The sequence below is a fragment of the Oncorhynchus gorbuscha genome, linkage group LG02 (assembly GCF_021184085.1).
Source record: "Oncorhynchus gorbuscha isolate QuinsamMale2020 ecotype Even-year linkage group LG02, OgorEven_v1.0, whole genome shotgun sequence".
Taxonomy (NCBI): Eukaryota; Metazoa; Chordata; class Actinopteri; order Salmoniformes; family Salmonidae; genus Oncorhynchus; species Oncorhynchus gorbuscha.
Window position 1 is genome coordinate 44,386,312 of NC_060174.1, and position 18,860 is coordinate 44,405,171.

Here is an 18,860-nt window from a genome sequence, read left to right on the forward strand (position 1 = left end):
TGCCCTTGGCTGCCTTATCAGAGATTGGTGTCTTAAGGGCAGGCAACGCTCACTTGGCTCATCAGCCCTAGTAATTACTCTGAATTCTCCACAGAAATTCCGGGAGTTTCTGGAGGGCAGCAATCTCATCTCCAAACTGCAGGCCAAGCATGACCTGCTGAAGAGGACTCTGGGAGAAGGTAAGGGGTCAGAGACCCCAGTGTCATGGCCTACTTCATGTCTGTCTGTCTCCCCTCTGTCTGTCTGTCTCCTCTCTCTCGGTCGTTCCACCAACAAGACAGGAGGAAAATGACTGGCCTTGGTTTGGCTCAGTTAACTAAGCAGGTTTCCATATGTTTTAAACAATACACTGACAAAGTCTTGGCTATTATCTGTTTTCAGTGGGCTGGCGTTTGTAAAGGACCTCCTGGCTAAGTGAAAGAGAAAGATTGCATGCACTTTCTGAACGAAATGCTGTGCTTTAGAACTCAGCTAGTTAAAAACATACTTGGTTGATTCCAAAATGGTCCATTTCAATCTCCTCTGGACGTGGTAACGTTTCCCTTGTGCTACTTTCTCCATCGGGTCTCACGACTGAGAAATAATCTCACCATTAGCGAGCCAAGTCAGAGCTAAAGGGACTGCTGCTGTATTATCCCTCTTAGAGATTGATTAGCGGTTAACTTAATGGCCCGGCAGCATTAGCGCATATTACTGTTATGTCTGGGGTCCCTGTGTTCTACATCGGTGGTATATCTTCTCAAGGCCTTTGACTAAGCTTCTGTCAACACTGAGCTGCTCCTCCTGTTCTTGATCGCAACAATAAAGGCTGCTCCCAGGGTGGTCTCAATCGGTCGGTCTTTGTCAATCTGACTGTACAGGGAGTTGAGATGGAGAATCGGGATCCCTTGGCACGTCCCTATGACGAGCCAAGGGATCCTGCCTTCTACAAAGCTTTCAATTGCGTGAGTGTGTGTGTAACTGTGTGTGTTGTCATGCGTCTTTATCTTTTATTTGTATTTATTTTAACCTCCCCAGGTTGGAGGACCTGGTGGAAAATATAAACATTCAATATACATACATATAGCCTCTTCCTATTTTTACTGGACTCCCAAGTGCATCGGCAAATCGACCAATCCCGCTAATCTTTTGGCCAGCAGCATACCACCCTGCATACCACTGCTGGCTTGCTTCTGAAGCTAAGCAGGGTTGGTCCTGGTCAGTTCCTGGATGGGAGACCAGATACTGCTGGAAGTGGTGTTGGAGGGCCAGTAGGAGGCACTCTTTCTTCTGGTCTAAAAAATATCCCAATGCCCAGGGCAGTGATTGGGGACACTGCCTTGTGTAGGGTGCCGTCTTTCAGATGGGACGTTAAACGGATGTCCTGACTCTCTGTCCTGACTCTCATTAAAGATCTCATGGCACTTATCGTAAGAATAGGGGTGTTAACCCCGGTCTCCTGGCTAAATTCCCAATCTGGCCCTCAAACCATCACGGTCACCTAATAATCCCCAGTTTACAATTGGCTCATACAATTGGCCTCTCCCCTGTAACTATTCCCCAGGTTGTTGCTGCAAATGAGAATGTGTTCTCAGTAAACTTACCTGATAAAATAACAGATACATAAAAAATCTTATTTCCACCCCTCAGATGTCCACAGAGTAACCCATGTTTTACCAGTATTTTGCCATTTCCTTATAAAATAAATCCTTCAATTTTACTTTGATGTGTCACGGGAGTCTTTACCCTCTCTTTTTGTACCATGTCTACTGAGATTGCCCTAAAAATCAATGCTCTTTACCTAAGAGTATAATAATGAGGCCAGAGGTTATGGGCAGATGGCAGGGCTGCATCGTGCTTTACTGAGCGTGTGCACAAAGCACTGCAGTGTCTCGGGGACGGGTCCCAAGTCTCATCTCATGTCCCCCCTCTAATCGCTCTCTCTTCCCCTTTTCTCCCCTCTGTCTCCACAGGTCACAGAGGGGACTATATGACCACAAGGTAAGACACTACCGCTATCTCATATACAAACCTCTTAGTTTTTACTAAGACCCTTTATAAGACCGAGTTGTCCACATTCAGTTCTTTAAAAACCTTCCCCAAAAGTCATTGTACTTTCCATTGCGAACACTATTTATCATTATCATCCTAGAGTCAAATTTCCAATAACGTCTAGACACATTTACACTGGTTTGTAAAGAAAATAAAAGTTAGGCATCTGAAAAGTTTCTCCCTTAGCACTATGTGCACAGTGAAGTAATTCCTACTGTACCCTAACTCCTGACCTTGGAGAGATAGACAGCAGAACAGAGAGAGCAGATGTTACTGCTCTGGACTCCCCTGGGATTTAATTTGCCATATGCCTAGCATGGCATGGAAATGATTCTGAATCCCCCCCCCCCCTTGAATTTTCTCAGATAGCAAAGCAATGTTCTTTCACAGGGGGAGAGAGAGGGAGAAACACTGTCATTTGCATGCAAATGCACTGTGTGTTAGTATCTAGATCAAAGTTCCTTCGGAGGGATTATAGAGACTCAGAGCTAGAAAATTATATATCACTACAGTTAAGGAACAATGGGAACGTAATTCTGCTTTGAAAGTTGATAAACTTGTAACCACATTTTTGAGAAAATGGCCCCTGAATGTTTTGGTACACCGACTGGAGAGCTTCTTTGTCAACACCCATTCAGCATCGTTCACACCTTTTAAAGCCTTAGCCCCACCCATCTCTTTAAGGGTTCACATGTGAGGCCATTTGCTAAACAGAGTGAGTACAGGAGTGTAGTAAACAACCAAAGATTTTCAAGACTAAAGGTGGTGAAAGTTGAAGCAAAAAGTAGTAGTGAAAATACACTATCTAGTCCTTGCCCTGTATCCTAATCTGATTTTGGTGCAGGTCATGTTGTTTTTCGCATTATCGTCTCAGGTAAACAGAAACTATATCAAATGTTTATTTATCACATGCACAGGATACAGAAGGTGTAAACAGTACAGTGAAATGGTTACTTGCATAGTGGAGTCTTTGTTTAGCTAGCTTGATGTCTAAACCAATGACCCATAATCCCAACTCTAATGCCGCATTGTATGTACACATACTTAGAAGCTCATGTTATAGACAGAAATATGCTACATGGCAGACCAATCCAAATTCATCTCTCAGTATGTCCAGCCCATCCATTATCTCAACCAATCATGGCTAGTGGGAAGGTTCCTAAATGTTTCCGTGGCTAAACCAACTAGGCTCATAATTTAACCATTGTATTCATATTTACAGATTGCATACAAGTTTGTTATTAAGGCACATGAAAGTTCACATGTTCCATTTCTGCCCAAAATGCATTTTGATCATTTAAAAAAGAAACCGTTCTAATGTCTTGCCTGTAAAGTAGTGATGTGAAACGGATCACATTTAAAGTTACGGGTGATTCTATGAATAATGAAACATTTCTCTCCACTTTAAGCAGTCTGATATATTGATTGTTTTGACACTTTGTACGTGGAGTAAAATGGTTTACTCCACATACAAACGTATAATTACGAATAGAAACTTAGACATATTAACAAGGACTACATCTCATCTGCCCAGACCCACATGCTCACACCCCCATCCCTAGTGCCTGTATTGTTGTTTGTAACCTGGCCTTAAATTGTACCAATTAGTTTTTCTCGGTTGCCCATGCTATTTCAATATTTCAATAATAAATCATTTGATTTTTCCATTGTTTTAATGATGGCAGATTGATTTGACTTCCAACTTTTTAGTACCGTATATGTTTTTCAAGATGAGTGATGAGAAGAGAATCGTCCAGCCCATTGTGTATCTCACTACACCCATATATGCCATGTCTTGAAATATGCAGACAAACGGATTAAAACCAAGTTTACATTGTAATACTTTTGACAGCAAACTTACTAGGTCCGCCCACAACTTCCAGACTTCACAGCATTCCCAGAGAGCATGGATTGAGTCATTCGTTTTACACTTGAGACATGACTCTGCCGTTGTGCTGTGGAACTTGTCCATTTTGTCTCTTGTATAATAAATTCTCTATATTACTTAAGACTGGATTAAGCGTACATTTTAGTTAACTGTCATTTCATTAGTTATGCTCCATGAGCATTTTTCTCTTGCCTATTCCAGTGGAAACTATGAGATTGACAGTAGTTAATATCAGTATGGTTAGGGGAGCAACGGGGGATGACTAGAGGGACAACCCCGCTGGTAACTGTCGTGAGATTACTAACTCAAGAGACAACCACCCCCGCCCCGGGTGCCACACACACCCTCACCCACCGGGACATGTCGTGAGGTGGATGCTACCGCACGGCGCCCCCTCACACTCCACCCAGCAGGCCTGTTATTTTCATGACCTTTTGATGTTTGGTGGAAAGGAAAAGGAAGGATATGAAAACCCTCTAACTCTAGGAGTTGGTGACCGCTCAATGAGACTAGTGGGGATATCCGATCGGGGCCCAGCATCATTTCACGACGAACACTCTGAAGCTCTCAGAACAGGCTTACCGGTCCCTGACTGATCCCATAAGCGACAACACAACAAGTCACTTTTTTGCCATAGTTTAGAAAATGCATGTTTACTTTGTCTAAGCATCTGGACTCTCAATGTCAGAATGTTTTACCAAACTATCTACACTGTATGTTCATGGTGGACGATTTCTCTAGCTTCTGTAACAGCGTCTCCATCTTCTAGGCCTCCCAATGTGCCGCCAAAACCTCACGGTGGCACGAATAGGAGGGCTAGGCCCCGCTCGGTCTTTAACGTCAAGTTGTTTAATGGCAATCTGGAGTCCTTTGTCAAGGTACTTGTCAAGTCCGGCCTCGGACCACGACCGGCCGTCTCTCCGACCGTTACCATAATGATGATCGTAACTCAACCACTCTCGCTTGGCCTTTTTCCTGGGGTTTGATCATTACGCCGACTACAACTCTGTGGTTCTATTTTTTTTCTGGGTTTTCTCTGCAGCTGTGTAGTCTCAAACGCTGGGGAAGCACAGAGACAGCATTGGTACTGACAGGGTGAATCCAGGGGAGGTGGAATAATGGCAGAGCAGAGGGCACGCGAGCACAGAGTGGGGGGTGAAGGAGGAGAGGTTTGAGGGGCGTTGTTTGTCTCCATCTTTCCTCCGGAGTCCATGCTGTCAGCTATGGCATTGGTATTTCTCCCTCTCTTTGTCTTTATCTCTCTCCTCTGGCTGGGATAAAAGCAGCCATTGTCAGCAGGATATATGCGACAGCCAGGGGACGGTGGCCAGAGTGATAAGGGATTCACCACTTCATAGTGCCCTGCTGTCCTCCCTGTTCCTTCCCCCGCGTTTGATAGCCGCTCTGTACTCGGTGTGTGGGGGGTGAGGGCTGGGCTCGGCTGTGGTACTGTAGGTGGCTGCTGTGGTGATTTAATCTGGGTTTCGCCTCTCTCTCCTGCTCTCTCTGCTTCCTTTTATTCTTCCTTGTAGCCGTGGACGACGGAACTCGCACGCCAGACACCAGGTAGAGTGGAGAACCTGGAGTCTAAAGGGACCGATCCCTACTGCTGCCTGTTTATCTATACTGACTTCCCTTCTGTCTATTTTGTCTCTTTTTCTGCCCTGCCCCTAACACCACTGCCACTTCCTGTCTGTGAAAACCTTGGACCTGTGTGTGTTGATGTGCAATACTAACTTCCTGGAGGTTTGCTCTGAAAGACTGAACTGCCCACATCTATAGATGTCATTTCATTTGATATCCTAATTCCTATATCCATGGTTGAGCTGTATACTGAAGTATAACTTGGCCCGTACCCAATAAATTCCCAACATCTACCCCGTTCTTACAATTTGGCTCAGATTACATTGTACAATTATTAGAATACCCAACAATTATTTTAAACCTTCCAACATCTACATTGATAGTATATGTTGGGAGAAATCCAATACCCATCTGGCTTAGTGCTCACATCACATGTGATTGTATTACATCAGCATGCACTATAGTGGCCCAGGCCCTGTCCATCTCCGCTACAGAGCGTTGGTAGCCGGTGATTCCTGGAATCCTGTCATGATTTCTGTGTTTGGGGCCGTGTGTATATTCCCTGGGGTGAAAGCAGAGCAAAACCATTATTAGAAGCTTGTAAGAGTTCTCTGCCTTAGCAGAGAGATGGCAGCTGGTACTTCTGCAAAGTGTAAGCTACTCTCTGAGGGAAGGAGGAATGTGTTTTCTTTAATGCAGGGTTCCTCAATGGTCAGCCCGTGCCCGGTGCGTTTGTTTGGCCCCTTAAGTTTTCTGAGCATATAATACAGTACCAGTCAAAAGTTTGGACACATTCCAGGGTGTTTCTTTATTTTTACTATTTTCTACAATGTAGAATAATGGTAAAGACATAAACTATTAAATAACACATGCATTTCAATTAACAGGTGTGTCTTAAGTTAATTTGTGGAATTTCTTTCCTCAATGTGTTTTAGCCAATCAGTTGTGTTGTGACAAGGTAGTGGTGGTATACAGAGGATAGCCCTATTTGGTAAAATACCAAGTCCATATTATATAAATAACAGCTCAACTAAGCAAAGAGAAATTACAATCCATCATTACTTTAAGACATGAAGGCCTCCACATTCACCCAACCTCAACCCAATTGAGATGGTTTGGGATGAGTCGGACTGCAGAGTGAAGGAAAAGCAGCCAACAAGTGCTCAGCATATGTGGGAACTCCTTCAAGACTGTTGGAAAAGTATTCCTCGTGAAGCTGGTTGTGAGTCAATTCCGAGAGTGCAAGGCTGTCATCAAAGGGTGGCTACTTTGAAGAATCTCAAATATGAAATATATTTTGATTTGGTTAACACCTTTTTGGTTACTACATGATTCCATGTGTTATTTCATAGTTTTGATGTCTTCACTATTATTCTACAATGTAGACAAAAGTAAAAATAAAAAAAACCCTGGAATGTGTGTAAGTGTGTAAATTCAACATGTGAAGTGAAATAAAACATAAAAATAAAACATCCCAGATATTTTCCAAATGCACAATTAGCTTCTTTCTCTCAAATGTTGTGCAGAAATGTGTTTACATCCCTGTTAGTGAGCGTTTCTCCTTTGCCAAGATAATCCATCCACCTGACAGGTGTGGCACATCAGATTAAACAGCATGATCATTACACAGGTGCACTTTGTGCTGCAGACAATAAACGCCCACTCTAAAATGTGTAGTTTTGTCACACAACGCCACAAATGTCTCAAGTTTTGAGGGAGCGTGCAATTGGCAGCCACCTCCAACGTCGTTTTAGAGAATTTGGCAGAACATCAAACTGGCCTAACAACCACGCCAGCCCAGGACCTCCACATCTGAGTTCTTCACCTGTGGGCTCGTCTGAGACCAGCCACCCGGGCAGTTCCATATTTTAGAGTGGCGTTTTATTGTCTGCAGCACAAGGTGCAGCTGTATAATGGTAAGTCTGTTTAATTCTGTTTAATGAGCCTCTGACTACCTGGGATGTTCACATATTTGTGCAGTTTTTTGTTGTTGAGGAATTAGCTTTTTGTGCGTATGGAAAATGTCTGTTATCTTTTATTTCAGCTCATGAAACATGGGACCAACACTTTACATGTTTTATATTCTTGTAAAATCACCAGGAGATTAGCATAATTAAATCAGGTTATTTTAATTTAGAAAATCTGTTCCAAACTATTCCCACGCATAAAGACTCATCCCAATGTAAATCAAGGGTTGAAATTATTATGTTTTTGTCAAATACTCAATCTGTTTGGGAATCTTGAGGTCAGTTTGCACTGTACAAATGATTTATAACAATGTTCAAGTCCCCCTTCCATCCGGTCAAGGAAAAATCTGTCCCCGGATGAATGTAATTGGGGACCCCTGCTGTAAAGGGACAGCTCCTCCTCTTCCCCTTTCTCACTCTCCACTCCATAGGAGTGTGTTAGTAGCACCGTTACATAACCTCCCATCACTTATCACTCCCAAGTGTGCTCTCGAGTGTTGACGTAAAACATTAACATGATAAAGAGGCCATTTCTTTTGCACCTCTGGAGCTCCGTAGAGTTGTATTGGGTAAGAGGAACACTTGCACAGGCTTGTCGTTGTGGTCAGTGAGTCACCACTGGAGAGTTAGTGATCTATTAAACTCATGGAGATGTTGTTGAGGGGAGTGAATGGTTCTACAGCTGCAAAACTCCAGTCCGTCTCTGTAAACTTTCAATATGATCATTACTAACACTACTGTAGTCCCTCTCATGCCTATGACAGACCGTATGTCTTATAGAGTTGTTATAAAGGCTTTATAAATGCATACATAAGTGGGGCTTCAGTAAAATGTTACCCATCATTATCAGTCGAATGGTGGACATGCATGTAGATAAAAATGTGTGTGTAAAAGTCTATATAATATGTTGCGCCGGAGGTCAGGATGATCCATCTATCACTAATGACATGCCATTCCTCTTGTTGTGAAGGACTCTGGACAAGCTATCCCCCGTGTGGTCGAGAGCTGTATTCGATTCATCAATCTGTATGGTGAGTTGATCATCCGTGACTTACTAATATTTCGCAATGCAACAGCTATGGTTTTCTTTCAATTTCACACCTTTTGCAGGCCAACCAAGTGTAACAGTCAACTTGCTATTTGGTGCATATTTTTCTCTTTTTAAAAGCGTGAATTGTGTTCAACCTGTTCAATGTTTGACCTTTCCAAGTTTGGTCAAATGTAACATTCAGTCAATTTCAGTGTTCATTGTTTGCGTGTCCGTTCTTCCCGTGTCAGTGTTAGAATCCGTTTCATTTTAGTCCGTCATGGGAAAGACTACGCAGATACCATCTTGCTTACTGCAACCATCCATACAGCCAATGGGATGCAACCGTAGAGTTGTAGAGCGATCGCAACGTTGTATCTGTCCCTTTTATTGGCAGGAAGCGCCATTGAGGCCATCTCCATTTTGAAGTAGTCAATTTCCGTCCACTGCTTCAATGAGTTGGTAAACAAACTGAAAGGGTGTGATCCCTCCTGATGACCTGGATGGAATTATGTGATCCTTCCTTAACCCATAGGAAGTCCCACCCAGTTGACTACTTCAAAATGGTCGAAAGTCCTCAATGGTGCTGCCCATGCTAAAACAGGCTTTTGGGCACCGGAGTTCTCTATACATCTCTTAACGATGCAAAGCACACACACACTTCCTTCACACACGCTGTCAAATAGGTTAGTTAGGCTATTACTGTAAGCCACGTTAATAAAACTCCTACAGAACATGTCAGCTTAATCTGTAAGCCACGTTAATAAAACTCCTACAGATGTCGGCTTAATCTGTAAACCACGTTAATAAAACTCCTACAGAACATGTCAGCTTAATCTGTAAGCCACGTTAATAAAACTCCTACAGAACATGTCAGCTTAATCTGTAAGCCACGTTAATAAAACTCCTACAGAACATGTCAGCTTAATCTGTAAACCACGTTAATAAAACTCCTACAGAACATGTCAGCTTAATCTGTAAACCACGTTAATAAAACTCCTACAGAACATGTCAGCTTAATCTGTAAGCCACGTTAATAAAACTCCTACAGATGTCGGCTTAATCTGTAAACCACGTTAATAAAACTCCTACAGATGTCGGCTTAATCTGTAAAACACGTTAATAAAACTCCTACAGATGTCGGCTTAATCTGTAAACCACGTTAATAAAACTCCTACAGAACATGTCGGCTTAATCTGTAAGCCACGTTAATAAAACTCCTACAGAACATGTCAGCTTAATCTGTAAACCACGTTAATAAAACTCCTACAGAACATGTCAGCTTAATCTGTAAACCACGTTAATAAAACTCCTACAGAACATGTCAGCTTAATCTGTAAACCACGTTAATAAAACTCCTACAGAACATGTCAGCTTAATCTGTAAACCACGTTAATAAAACTCCTACAGAACATGTCAGCTTAATCTGTAAACCACGTTAATAAAACTCCTACAGAACATGTCAGCTTAATCTGTAAACCACGTTAATAAAACTCCTACAGATGTCGGCTTAATCTGTAAACCACGTTAATAAAACTCCTACAGATGTCGGCTTAATCTGTAAAAACACGTTAATAAAACTCCTACAGATGTCGGCTTAATCTGTAAAAACACGTTAATAAAACTCCTACAGATGTCAGCTTAATCTGTAAACCACGTTAATAAAACTCCTACAGATGTCGGCTTAATCTGTAAACCACGTTAATAAAACTCCTACAGAACATGTCAGCTTAATCTGTAAGCCACGTTAATAAAACTCCTACAGAACATGTCAGTTTAATCTGTAAACCACGTTAATAAAACTCCTACAGAACATGTCAGTTTAATCTGTAAACCACGTTAATAAAACTCCTACAGAACATGTCAGCTTAATCTGTAAGCCACGTTAATAAAACTCCTACAGAACATGTCAGCTTAATCTGTAAACCACGTTAATAAAACTCCTACAGAACATGTCAGCTTAATCTGTAAACCACGTTAATAAAACTCCTACAGAACATGTCAGCTTAATCTGTAAACCACGTTAATAAAACTCCTACAGAACATGTCAGCTTAATCTGTAAACCACGTTAATAAAACTCCTACAGAACATGTCAGCTTAATCTGTAAGCCACGTTAATAAAACTCCTACAGAACATGTCAGCTTAATCTGTAAACCACGTTAATAAAACTCCTACAGATGTCGGCTTAATCTGTAAGCCACGTTAATAAAACTCCTACAGAACATGTCAGCTTAATCTGTAAACCACGTTAATAAAACTCCTACAGAACATGTCAGCTTAATCTGTAAACCACGTTAATAAAACTCCTACAGAACATGTCAGCTTAATCTGTAAACCACGTTAATAAAACTCCTACAGAACATGTCGGCCCCATCTGTAAGCCACGTTAATAAAACTCCTACAGAACATGTCGGCTTAATCTGTAAGCCACGTTAATAAAACTCCTACAGAACATGTCATCTTAATCTGTAAGGCACGTTAATAAAACTCCTACAGAACATGTCAGCTTAATCTGTAAACCACGTTAATAAAACTCCTACAGATGTCGGCTTAATCTGTAAACCACGTTAATAAAACTCCTACAGAACATGTCAGCTTAATCTGTAAACCACGTTAATAAAACTCCTACAGATGTCAGCTTAATCTGTAAACCACGTTAATAAAACTCCTACAGATGTCGGCTTAATCTGTAAACCACGTTAATAAAACTCCTACAGAACATGTCAGCTTAATCTGTAAACCACGTTAATAAAACTCCTACAGAACATGTCAGCTTAATCTGTAAGCCACGTTAATAAAACTCCTACAGAACATGTCAGTTTAATCTGTAAACCACGTTAATAAAACTCCTACAGATGTCATCTTAATCTGTAAACCACGTTAATAAAACTCCTACAGATGTCAGCTTAATCTGTAAGGCACGTTAATAAAACTCCTACAGAACATGTCAGCTTAATCTGTAAACCACGTTAATAAAACTCCTACAGATGTCGGCTTAATCTGTAAACCACGTTAATAAAACTCCTACAGAACATGTCAGCTTAATCTGTAAGCCACGTTAATAAAACTCCTACAGAACATGTCGGCTTAATCTGTAAACCACGTTAATAAAACTCCTACAGATGTCGGCTTAATCTGTAAACCACGTTAATAAAACTCCTACAGAACATGTCAGCTTAATCTGTAAGCCACGTTAATAAAACTCCTACAGAACATGTCGGCTTAATCTGTAAACCACGTTAATAAAACTCCTACAGAACATGTCGGCTTAATCTGTAAGCCACGTTAATAAAACTCCTACAGATGCCGGCTTAATCTGTAAACCACGTTAATAAAACTCCTACAGAACATGTCAGCTTAATCTGTAAGCCACGTTAATAAAACTCCTACAGAACATGTCAGTTTAATCTGTAAGCCACGTTAATAAAACTCCTACAGAACATGTCAGCTTAATCTGTAAGCCACGTTAATAAAACTCCTACAGAACATGTCAGCTTAATCTGTAAGCCACGTTAATAAAACTCCTACAGAACATGTCAGCTTAATCTGTAAACCACGTTAATAAAACTCCTACAGAACATGTCAGTTTAATCTGTAAACCACGTTAATAAAACTCCTACAGAACATGTCAGCTTAATCTGTAAACCACGTTAATAAAACTCCTACAGAACATGTCAGCTTAATCTGTAAACCACGTTAATAAAACTCCTACAGAACATGTCAGCTTAATCTGTAAGCCACGTTAATAAAACTCCTACAGATGTCGGCTTAATCTGTAAGCCACGTTAATAAAACTCCTACAGAACATGTCAGCTTAATCTGTAAACCACGTTAATAAAACTCCTACAGAACATGTCAGCTTAATCTGTAAACCACGTTAATAAAACTCCTACAGAACATGTCAGCTTAATCTGTAAACCACGTTAATAAAACTCCTACAGAACATGTCGGCCCCATCTGTAAGCCACGTTAATAAAACTCCTACAGAACATGTCGGCTTAATCTGTAAGCCACGTTAATAAAACTCCTACAGAACATGTCAGCTTAATCTGTAAGCCACGTTAATAAAACTCCTACAGAACATGTCAGCTTAATCTGTAAACCACGTTAATAAAACTCCTACAGATGTCAGTTTAATCTGTAAACCACGTTAATAAAACTCCTACAGATGTCGGCTTAATCTGTAAACCACGTTAATAAAACTCCTACAGATGTCGGCTTAATCTGTAAACCACGTTAATAAAACTCCTACAGAACATGTCAGCTTAATCTGTAAACCACGTTAATAAAACTCCTACAGATGTCGGCTTAATCTGTAAACCACGTTAATAAAACTCCTACAGATGTCGGCTTAATCTGTAAACCACGTTAATAAAACTCCTACAGATGTCAGCTTAATCTGTAAACCACGTTAATAAAACTCCTACAGATGTCAGTTTAATCTGTAAACCACGTTAATAAAACTCCTACAGATGTCGGCTTAATCTGTAAACCACGTTAATAAAACTCCTACAGAACATGTCAGCTTAATCTGTAAACCACGTTAATAAAACTCCTACAGATGTCGGCTTAATCTGTAAACCACGTTAATAAAACTCCTACAGATGTCGGCTTAATCTGTAAACCACGTTAATAAAACTCCTACAGATGTCAGCTTAATCTGTAAACCACGTTAATAAAACTCCTACAGATGTCAGTTTAATCTGTAAACCACGTTAATAAAACTCCTACAGATGTCGGCTTAATCTGTAAACCACGTTAATAAAACTCCTACAGAACATGTCAGCTTAATCTGTAAACCACGTTAATAAAACTCCTACAGATGTCGGCTTAATCTGTAAACCACGTTAATAAAACTCCTACAGATGTCGGCTTAATCTGTAAACCACGTTAATAAAACTCCTACAGATGTCAGCTTAATCTGTAAGAACATGCACTCCTACAGATTAATAAAAAACTCCTACAGAACATGTCAGCTTAATCTGTAAACCACGTTAATAAAACTCCTACAGATGTCGGCTTAATCTGTAAACCACGTTAATAAAACTCCTGTAAACAGAATAAAACTCCTATGTCAGCTTAATCTGTAAACCACGATGTCAAATAAACCACTCTCCTACAGATGTCGGCTTAATCTGTAAACCACGTTAATAAAACTCCTACAGATGTCAGCTTAATCTGTAAACCACGTTAATAAAACTCCTACAGATGTCGGCTTAATCTGTAAACCACGTTAATAAAACTCCTACAGATGTCGGCTTAATCTGTAAACCACGTTAATAAAACTCCTACAGATGTCAGCTTAATCTGTAAGGCACGTTAATAAAACTCCTACAGAACATGTCAGCTTAATCTGTAAACCACGTTAATAAAACTCCTACAGATGTCGGCTTAATCTGTAAACCACGTTAATAAAACTCCTACAGAACATGTCAGCTTAATCTGTAAACCACGTTAATAAAACTCCTACAGATGTCGGCTTAATCTTTTGACGCAAATGACCTCTCTCCATGTTTGACACCGGCGACGTCTTACAATACTGGGGCGGCCGTCTTGTGACGGGAAAGACATCGGCTAATTATTCTCTGCGCTAACCTCTGACCTATCTCCTTATTAAATCCCGGCTGGAGGACACTTTAGTGAGACTTGATTGCGGTCTCTCTCGCTCCTGAATTATCTTTAATTGGAAAAGTGAAGGGTGGAGGAACAGGATGTGGCCTTTTAGTTGGGATTTAAACTGGCTTTTTGCACTGGTGTCTTTTTTGTAATGGCTGCCTGTCATCATGAACTAAGTGTGTGTGTCTCTCTCTCTCTCTCGATCTCCTCTTTCTCACTCTTTTCTTTGTTCTCTTCAGGCCTTCAACATCAAGGGATATTCCGTGTGTCCGGGTCTCAGATGGAAATCAATGACATAAAGAACTCATTCGAGAGAGGTGGGATTTTATTAACATGTTATAGTCAATTGACACTTCACACATTTGAAATGAATGGATATGAGTGGACTTTGATTATATAATACTTTTCAGCTACAGACTTTGACTTGGTCTAGTTGCCACTTCATTTACTATTTTAAAATCATTTGTTTACACTGGTAGGAACTTATCAAATGTATTTATAAAGCCTTTCTTACATCAGCAGATGTCACAACATGCTTATACAGAAACACAGCCTAAAACCCCCAAACAGCAAGCAATGCAGGTGTAGAAGCACGGTGGCCAGTCCTCTTCTGGCTGTGCTTGGTGGAGATTATAAGAGTACATGGCCATTATTAAAGCCAAATCTTTCTTCACGATGTTCAAACATTCATAGATGACCAGCAGGGTCAAATAATAATCCGTGTTTGTAGATGGTGCAACAGGTCAGTACCTCAGGAGTAAATGTCAGTTGGGTTTTCATTAGCTGACCATTCAGAGGTTGAGACAGCAGGCACAGTAAAGAGAGCGAGTGACGAGGGAGGGAGAGAGCTGAGAACAGCAGGTCTGGGACAAGGTTGCATGTTAGCCGCAGGCAGAACAGTTGAAACTGGAGCAGCAGCACGACCAGGTGGACTGGGGACAGCAAAGGAGTCATCAGGCCAGGTAGTCCTGAGGCATTGCCAGTGTGTAAGTTTAACTTCCTTCTAGTGAGGGGAAATCACATCATTGCATGCATACAACATATCCCTCACATACACTTATCTCCCAGGTAACGACCCGTTGACAGATGACGAGAACAACCACGACATCAACTCAGTGGCCGGTGTTCTCAAACTCTACTTCCGGGGCCTGGAAAAGTCCCTCCTGCCCAAGGAAAGATTTAACGACCTCCTCTCCTGTATCAGTAAGTAGCTTTTTTATTTTATTTTGTTTTTTTTAATTTTACCCCTTTTTCTCCCCAATTTCATGGTATCCAATTGTTAGTAGCTACTATCTTGTCTCATCGCAACAACTCCTGTATGGACTCGGGAGAGACGAAGGTTGAAAGTCATGCGTCCTCCGATTCACAACCCAATCAAGCTGCACTGCTTCTTAACACAGTGCGCATCCAACCCGGAAGCCAGCCACACCAATGTATCGGAGGAAACACCGTGCACCTGGCAACCTTGGTTAGCACGCACTGCGCCCGACCCGACACAGGAGTTGCTGGTGCGCGATGAGACAAGGACATCCCTACCGACCAAGCCCTCCCTAACCCGGACGACGCTAGGCCAATTGTGCGTCGCCCCACGGACCTCCCGGTCGCGGCCGGTTACGACAGATCCTGGGCGTGAATCCAGAGTCTCTGGTGGCACAGCTGGCGCTGCAGTACAGCGCCCTTAACCACTGCGCCACCCGGGAGGCCCATCAGCTTTGGTTACCAATCGTCTACACACAGCTGGGTGTGCTACAGTATAATACACACTCAAACGGAGACACACTCACACACACACATTATGGGCATACATATGATGTTCAATGTAGTGTGTTGATATTCAATGGGAGTGCATTGAGACTTGTTGTGTGTGTCAGCCAGACCAAGAGGTGTTCTATGAGCCATGTAGGTCCTAAGTGGCCTTGTTCATGGCATTGATGGGACGTGTAGCAGATGAAACGGAGTCATTAGTTAGAACCTATTCACATGCTTTTTGCAGGCAAACTCGTAATGTCCCACTTTGGGGAAATCATCACAAACAGCCTTGGGACTTGACATTATAGTTACTTGCTCGTCTGAGCTGTTTTAGTCAATAGCATGCTGCTGTGTTGCCCCGTCTTTGTGCCCGGGTGTGAATAGTACCACTTTGTCCTTCGGTCTCCTCCGCTGACTAGAGCATTCATGGGATGAGCTGGGACACGAAGCTCACCGTACAGTCTGGTGTTGGGTGATGAAATGTAGAAAGGCAGAAGTACAGTAGTGTTTACATCAAACCAAACAGTGGTGACTTTGCTACTCTCACACAGACGGCCATATTGTTCTCTTACCGTAACAGCGGTGGGACACGGTCTGACGTAGTTCAGTCAGGCCTTTGTGGGATTCGCTCTGACCTTATAAGATGTCATTTGAGGGTGGACTAGTGGAGTAGCCACTGTTTTTCAAGAACAATAAACTGGCTAGTGTGAGTCACATGTACTGTACTCGACGTGTGCTGTAATGCCTTTGGTGGGGAGTGTGGTGTGTGTGTGTGTGAGCGAGATATGGCATTGGCTTACACTTGAGGGATGGGGATTCCCTGTTGTTTACATTCTCTAAGGCCTAACATACCAGCGCTTGGAGAGTGGGCCTCATGCCCAGCCAGCAGTCTCCATATGAATAAAACTCTGTCTCCAGCACAGTGTCAAGATTGGACATACACACGTGTCTGTACATGAGGTTGTAGAGTTGCACGTTTCTGCCTTGTCTGTCTACTGTCTTCCACAGCGAGTGAGGTGGGGTGATCGTGAGGAAAGAGCCGGGGGGGGGGTGTGTGTGTGTGTGACTGTTCTTTAAATAGCATCCTTCTGAAGTGTTCAGGAACCATGCAGAAGAGAACTCACGTAAGATGAATAACATCACAAGTATTCCCTAAAGCCCATCTCCCAGATGGCCCAAACTCATTTCATGGTGACAGCCCTATTTCAGGAAGCCATCGTCGTGGCCAAAGGAAAAACATGAAATGGGCTGCTTTGGAACAGAGGAGATGGGCGGGTTAACGCGTAATTGAACAGCGCTCAACGCTTTGTATGATCGTTCTGACACAAGACTAATGTTTTGTGAGATGCTTTGTCATAATTATTGCAGCAGTGAGAAAAAATGGATCAATACGGCAGTTTATTTTATTTTTTCCTCTCGCTGACAAGAGAGAATCAAGAGGGAGATGATAACAGAGAGCGATACAAAGAGATAGAGAAACAGTGCGAGGTACATTTGTACTTTCGTCCTTTAGTAGACACTCTTGCCCAAGCACTTACAATCAGTGCTTTTTAAAAACTAAAGTAGGCACGCATGCATGTGCACGCACGCTCCCTTTCCCATCTGTTAGTGTCACTTTCTTGTGATATTTAGGGCAGCAACAGAACTGGAAACGGCAGCATTTATTCCAGTGTGATTTATAACTGTGGAATTGTCCTCAATGATATTTCTAACGGTTTTAAGACCCGTGAGTATCCTTACTGATATTTGGAGCTGCTCGGAGCTTCATCTATGGGAATTCTTTGTGAGGGCCCATGAGATTGTAGCCAGAGTGAATTATGGTGCTCACCATTGAGCGTAGCATTCAATCTGGTTCAACCAGGCTATAGAGCAGGGGCCTGCAACAGGTGTGCCAAATCCAGCTCACAAGTGATTTAATTGAGAGGGGGGGTTGTATTTTAGTTTTTGGTATAAAAAAAAAAAAAAATTAAAAGACCAGGAATAATTTAGAAAATCTGTTCCCAAGTACTCCCCCCCCCCCCCCCAACAAAAAAAGAGAGACATGGGATCGTGTGAATTATGAATTATTGTCATTTTAAAATACGCAGTGCACAAATTATTATAATTATGTTCCGGCCCCCCTGCTATAGAGTTGGGCCTTATTCTAATGGTCTCGCCCTTAATATTGTGCTTACAGCTGCAGGCACACTGGGTATCAATGAGTGAGTGGGCACATTCAGATGCATATCCGCCATTAAATATGCAGCCCTGCAAAGTGGCATGTCAGGCACATTTTAAAGAAGATCAGGGACGACGCACAGACAGATTGTCCCTGAATGTCACCCGATTCACTGTGACAGGAAGACTTTAATCAGCTTAATGGCTGATACGTTCGTGTGTGTGACACACACACACACACACACACACACACACACACACCACCTCGGATACATGTATTTTAAGTAGCTTTATGCATACTAATAAGAAATATAGATCAAGCTAAAAACTGTTCAACCTGAATCTAAAACATTGTAACCTAAATGGCTCCGGTTTGTATTTACATGATGTGCAATAGTGAATGATTTAATAAATCTCTCCCTCTCTCTCTCCCGCTCGATCGCTCTCTCAGGAATAGAGAACCTGTATGAAAGATCCCTGTACATCCGTAAGATCCTCCTGACCGCCGTGCCCAGGTCTGTCCTCATCGTGATGCGCTACCTCTTCTCCTTTCTCAACCAGTAAGTCCTCACCAACCAGTCCAGGGTCATATTCATTAGGCATCAAACGGAAGACAGTTGACTGCAAGGGACTTGTCCAATAGGAAACTCCACATTTTTGTTTTCCATTGTGTGCCCTAATGAATAATATAACCCAGGCTTGTTCACTAACTCTTCATTATTTGATATACCATTAGTAAGTACAAAACACACATTGACTGTACTACTGTATGGGGGACATGTAAGTCGATCACCAAATAGCCCTAAACTTGAACCTTTTAAGATCATTGTAGAGTACAC

General features: G+C 42.0%; 1 protein-coding gene across 2 annotated transcripts in view; it reads left to right on the forward strand.

The window, feature by feature from the left end:
• LOC124002746 (SLIT-ROBO Rho GTPase-activating protein 1) overlaps window positions 1-18,860 on the forward strand; it is a 163,146-nt gene that overhangs the window by 108,961 nt on the left and 35,325 nt on the right. Inside the window, exons 10-16 of one of the 2 annotated variants that reach the window (XM_046310463.1) lie at window positions 95-179; window positions 1,953-1,980; window positions 4,689-4,797; window positions 8,441-8,501; window positions 14,355-14,432; window positions 15,184-15,318; window positions 18,473-18,581. In XM_046310463.1, the coding sequence (XP_046166419.1) occupies window positions 95-179; window positions 1,953-1,980; window positions 4,689-4,797; window positions 8,441-8,501; window positions 14,355-14,432; window positions 15,184-15,318; window positions 18,473-18,581 (605 nt within the window). Of the gene's footprint in view, window positions 1-94; window positions 180-1,952; window positions 1,981-4,688; window positions 4,798-5,451; window positions 5,486-8,440; window positions 8,502-14,354; window positions 14,433-15,183; window positions 15,319-18,472; window positions 18,582-18,860 lie in introns of both variants that reach the window. The other variant, XM_046310471.1, reaches the window with a different exon arrangement.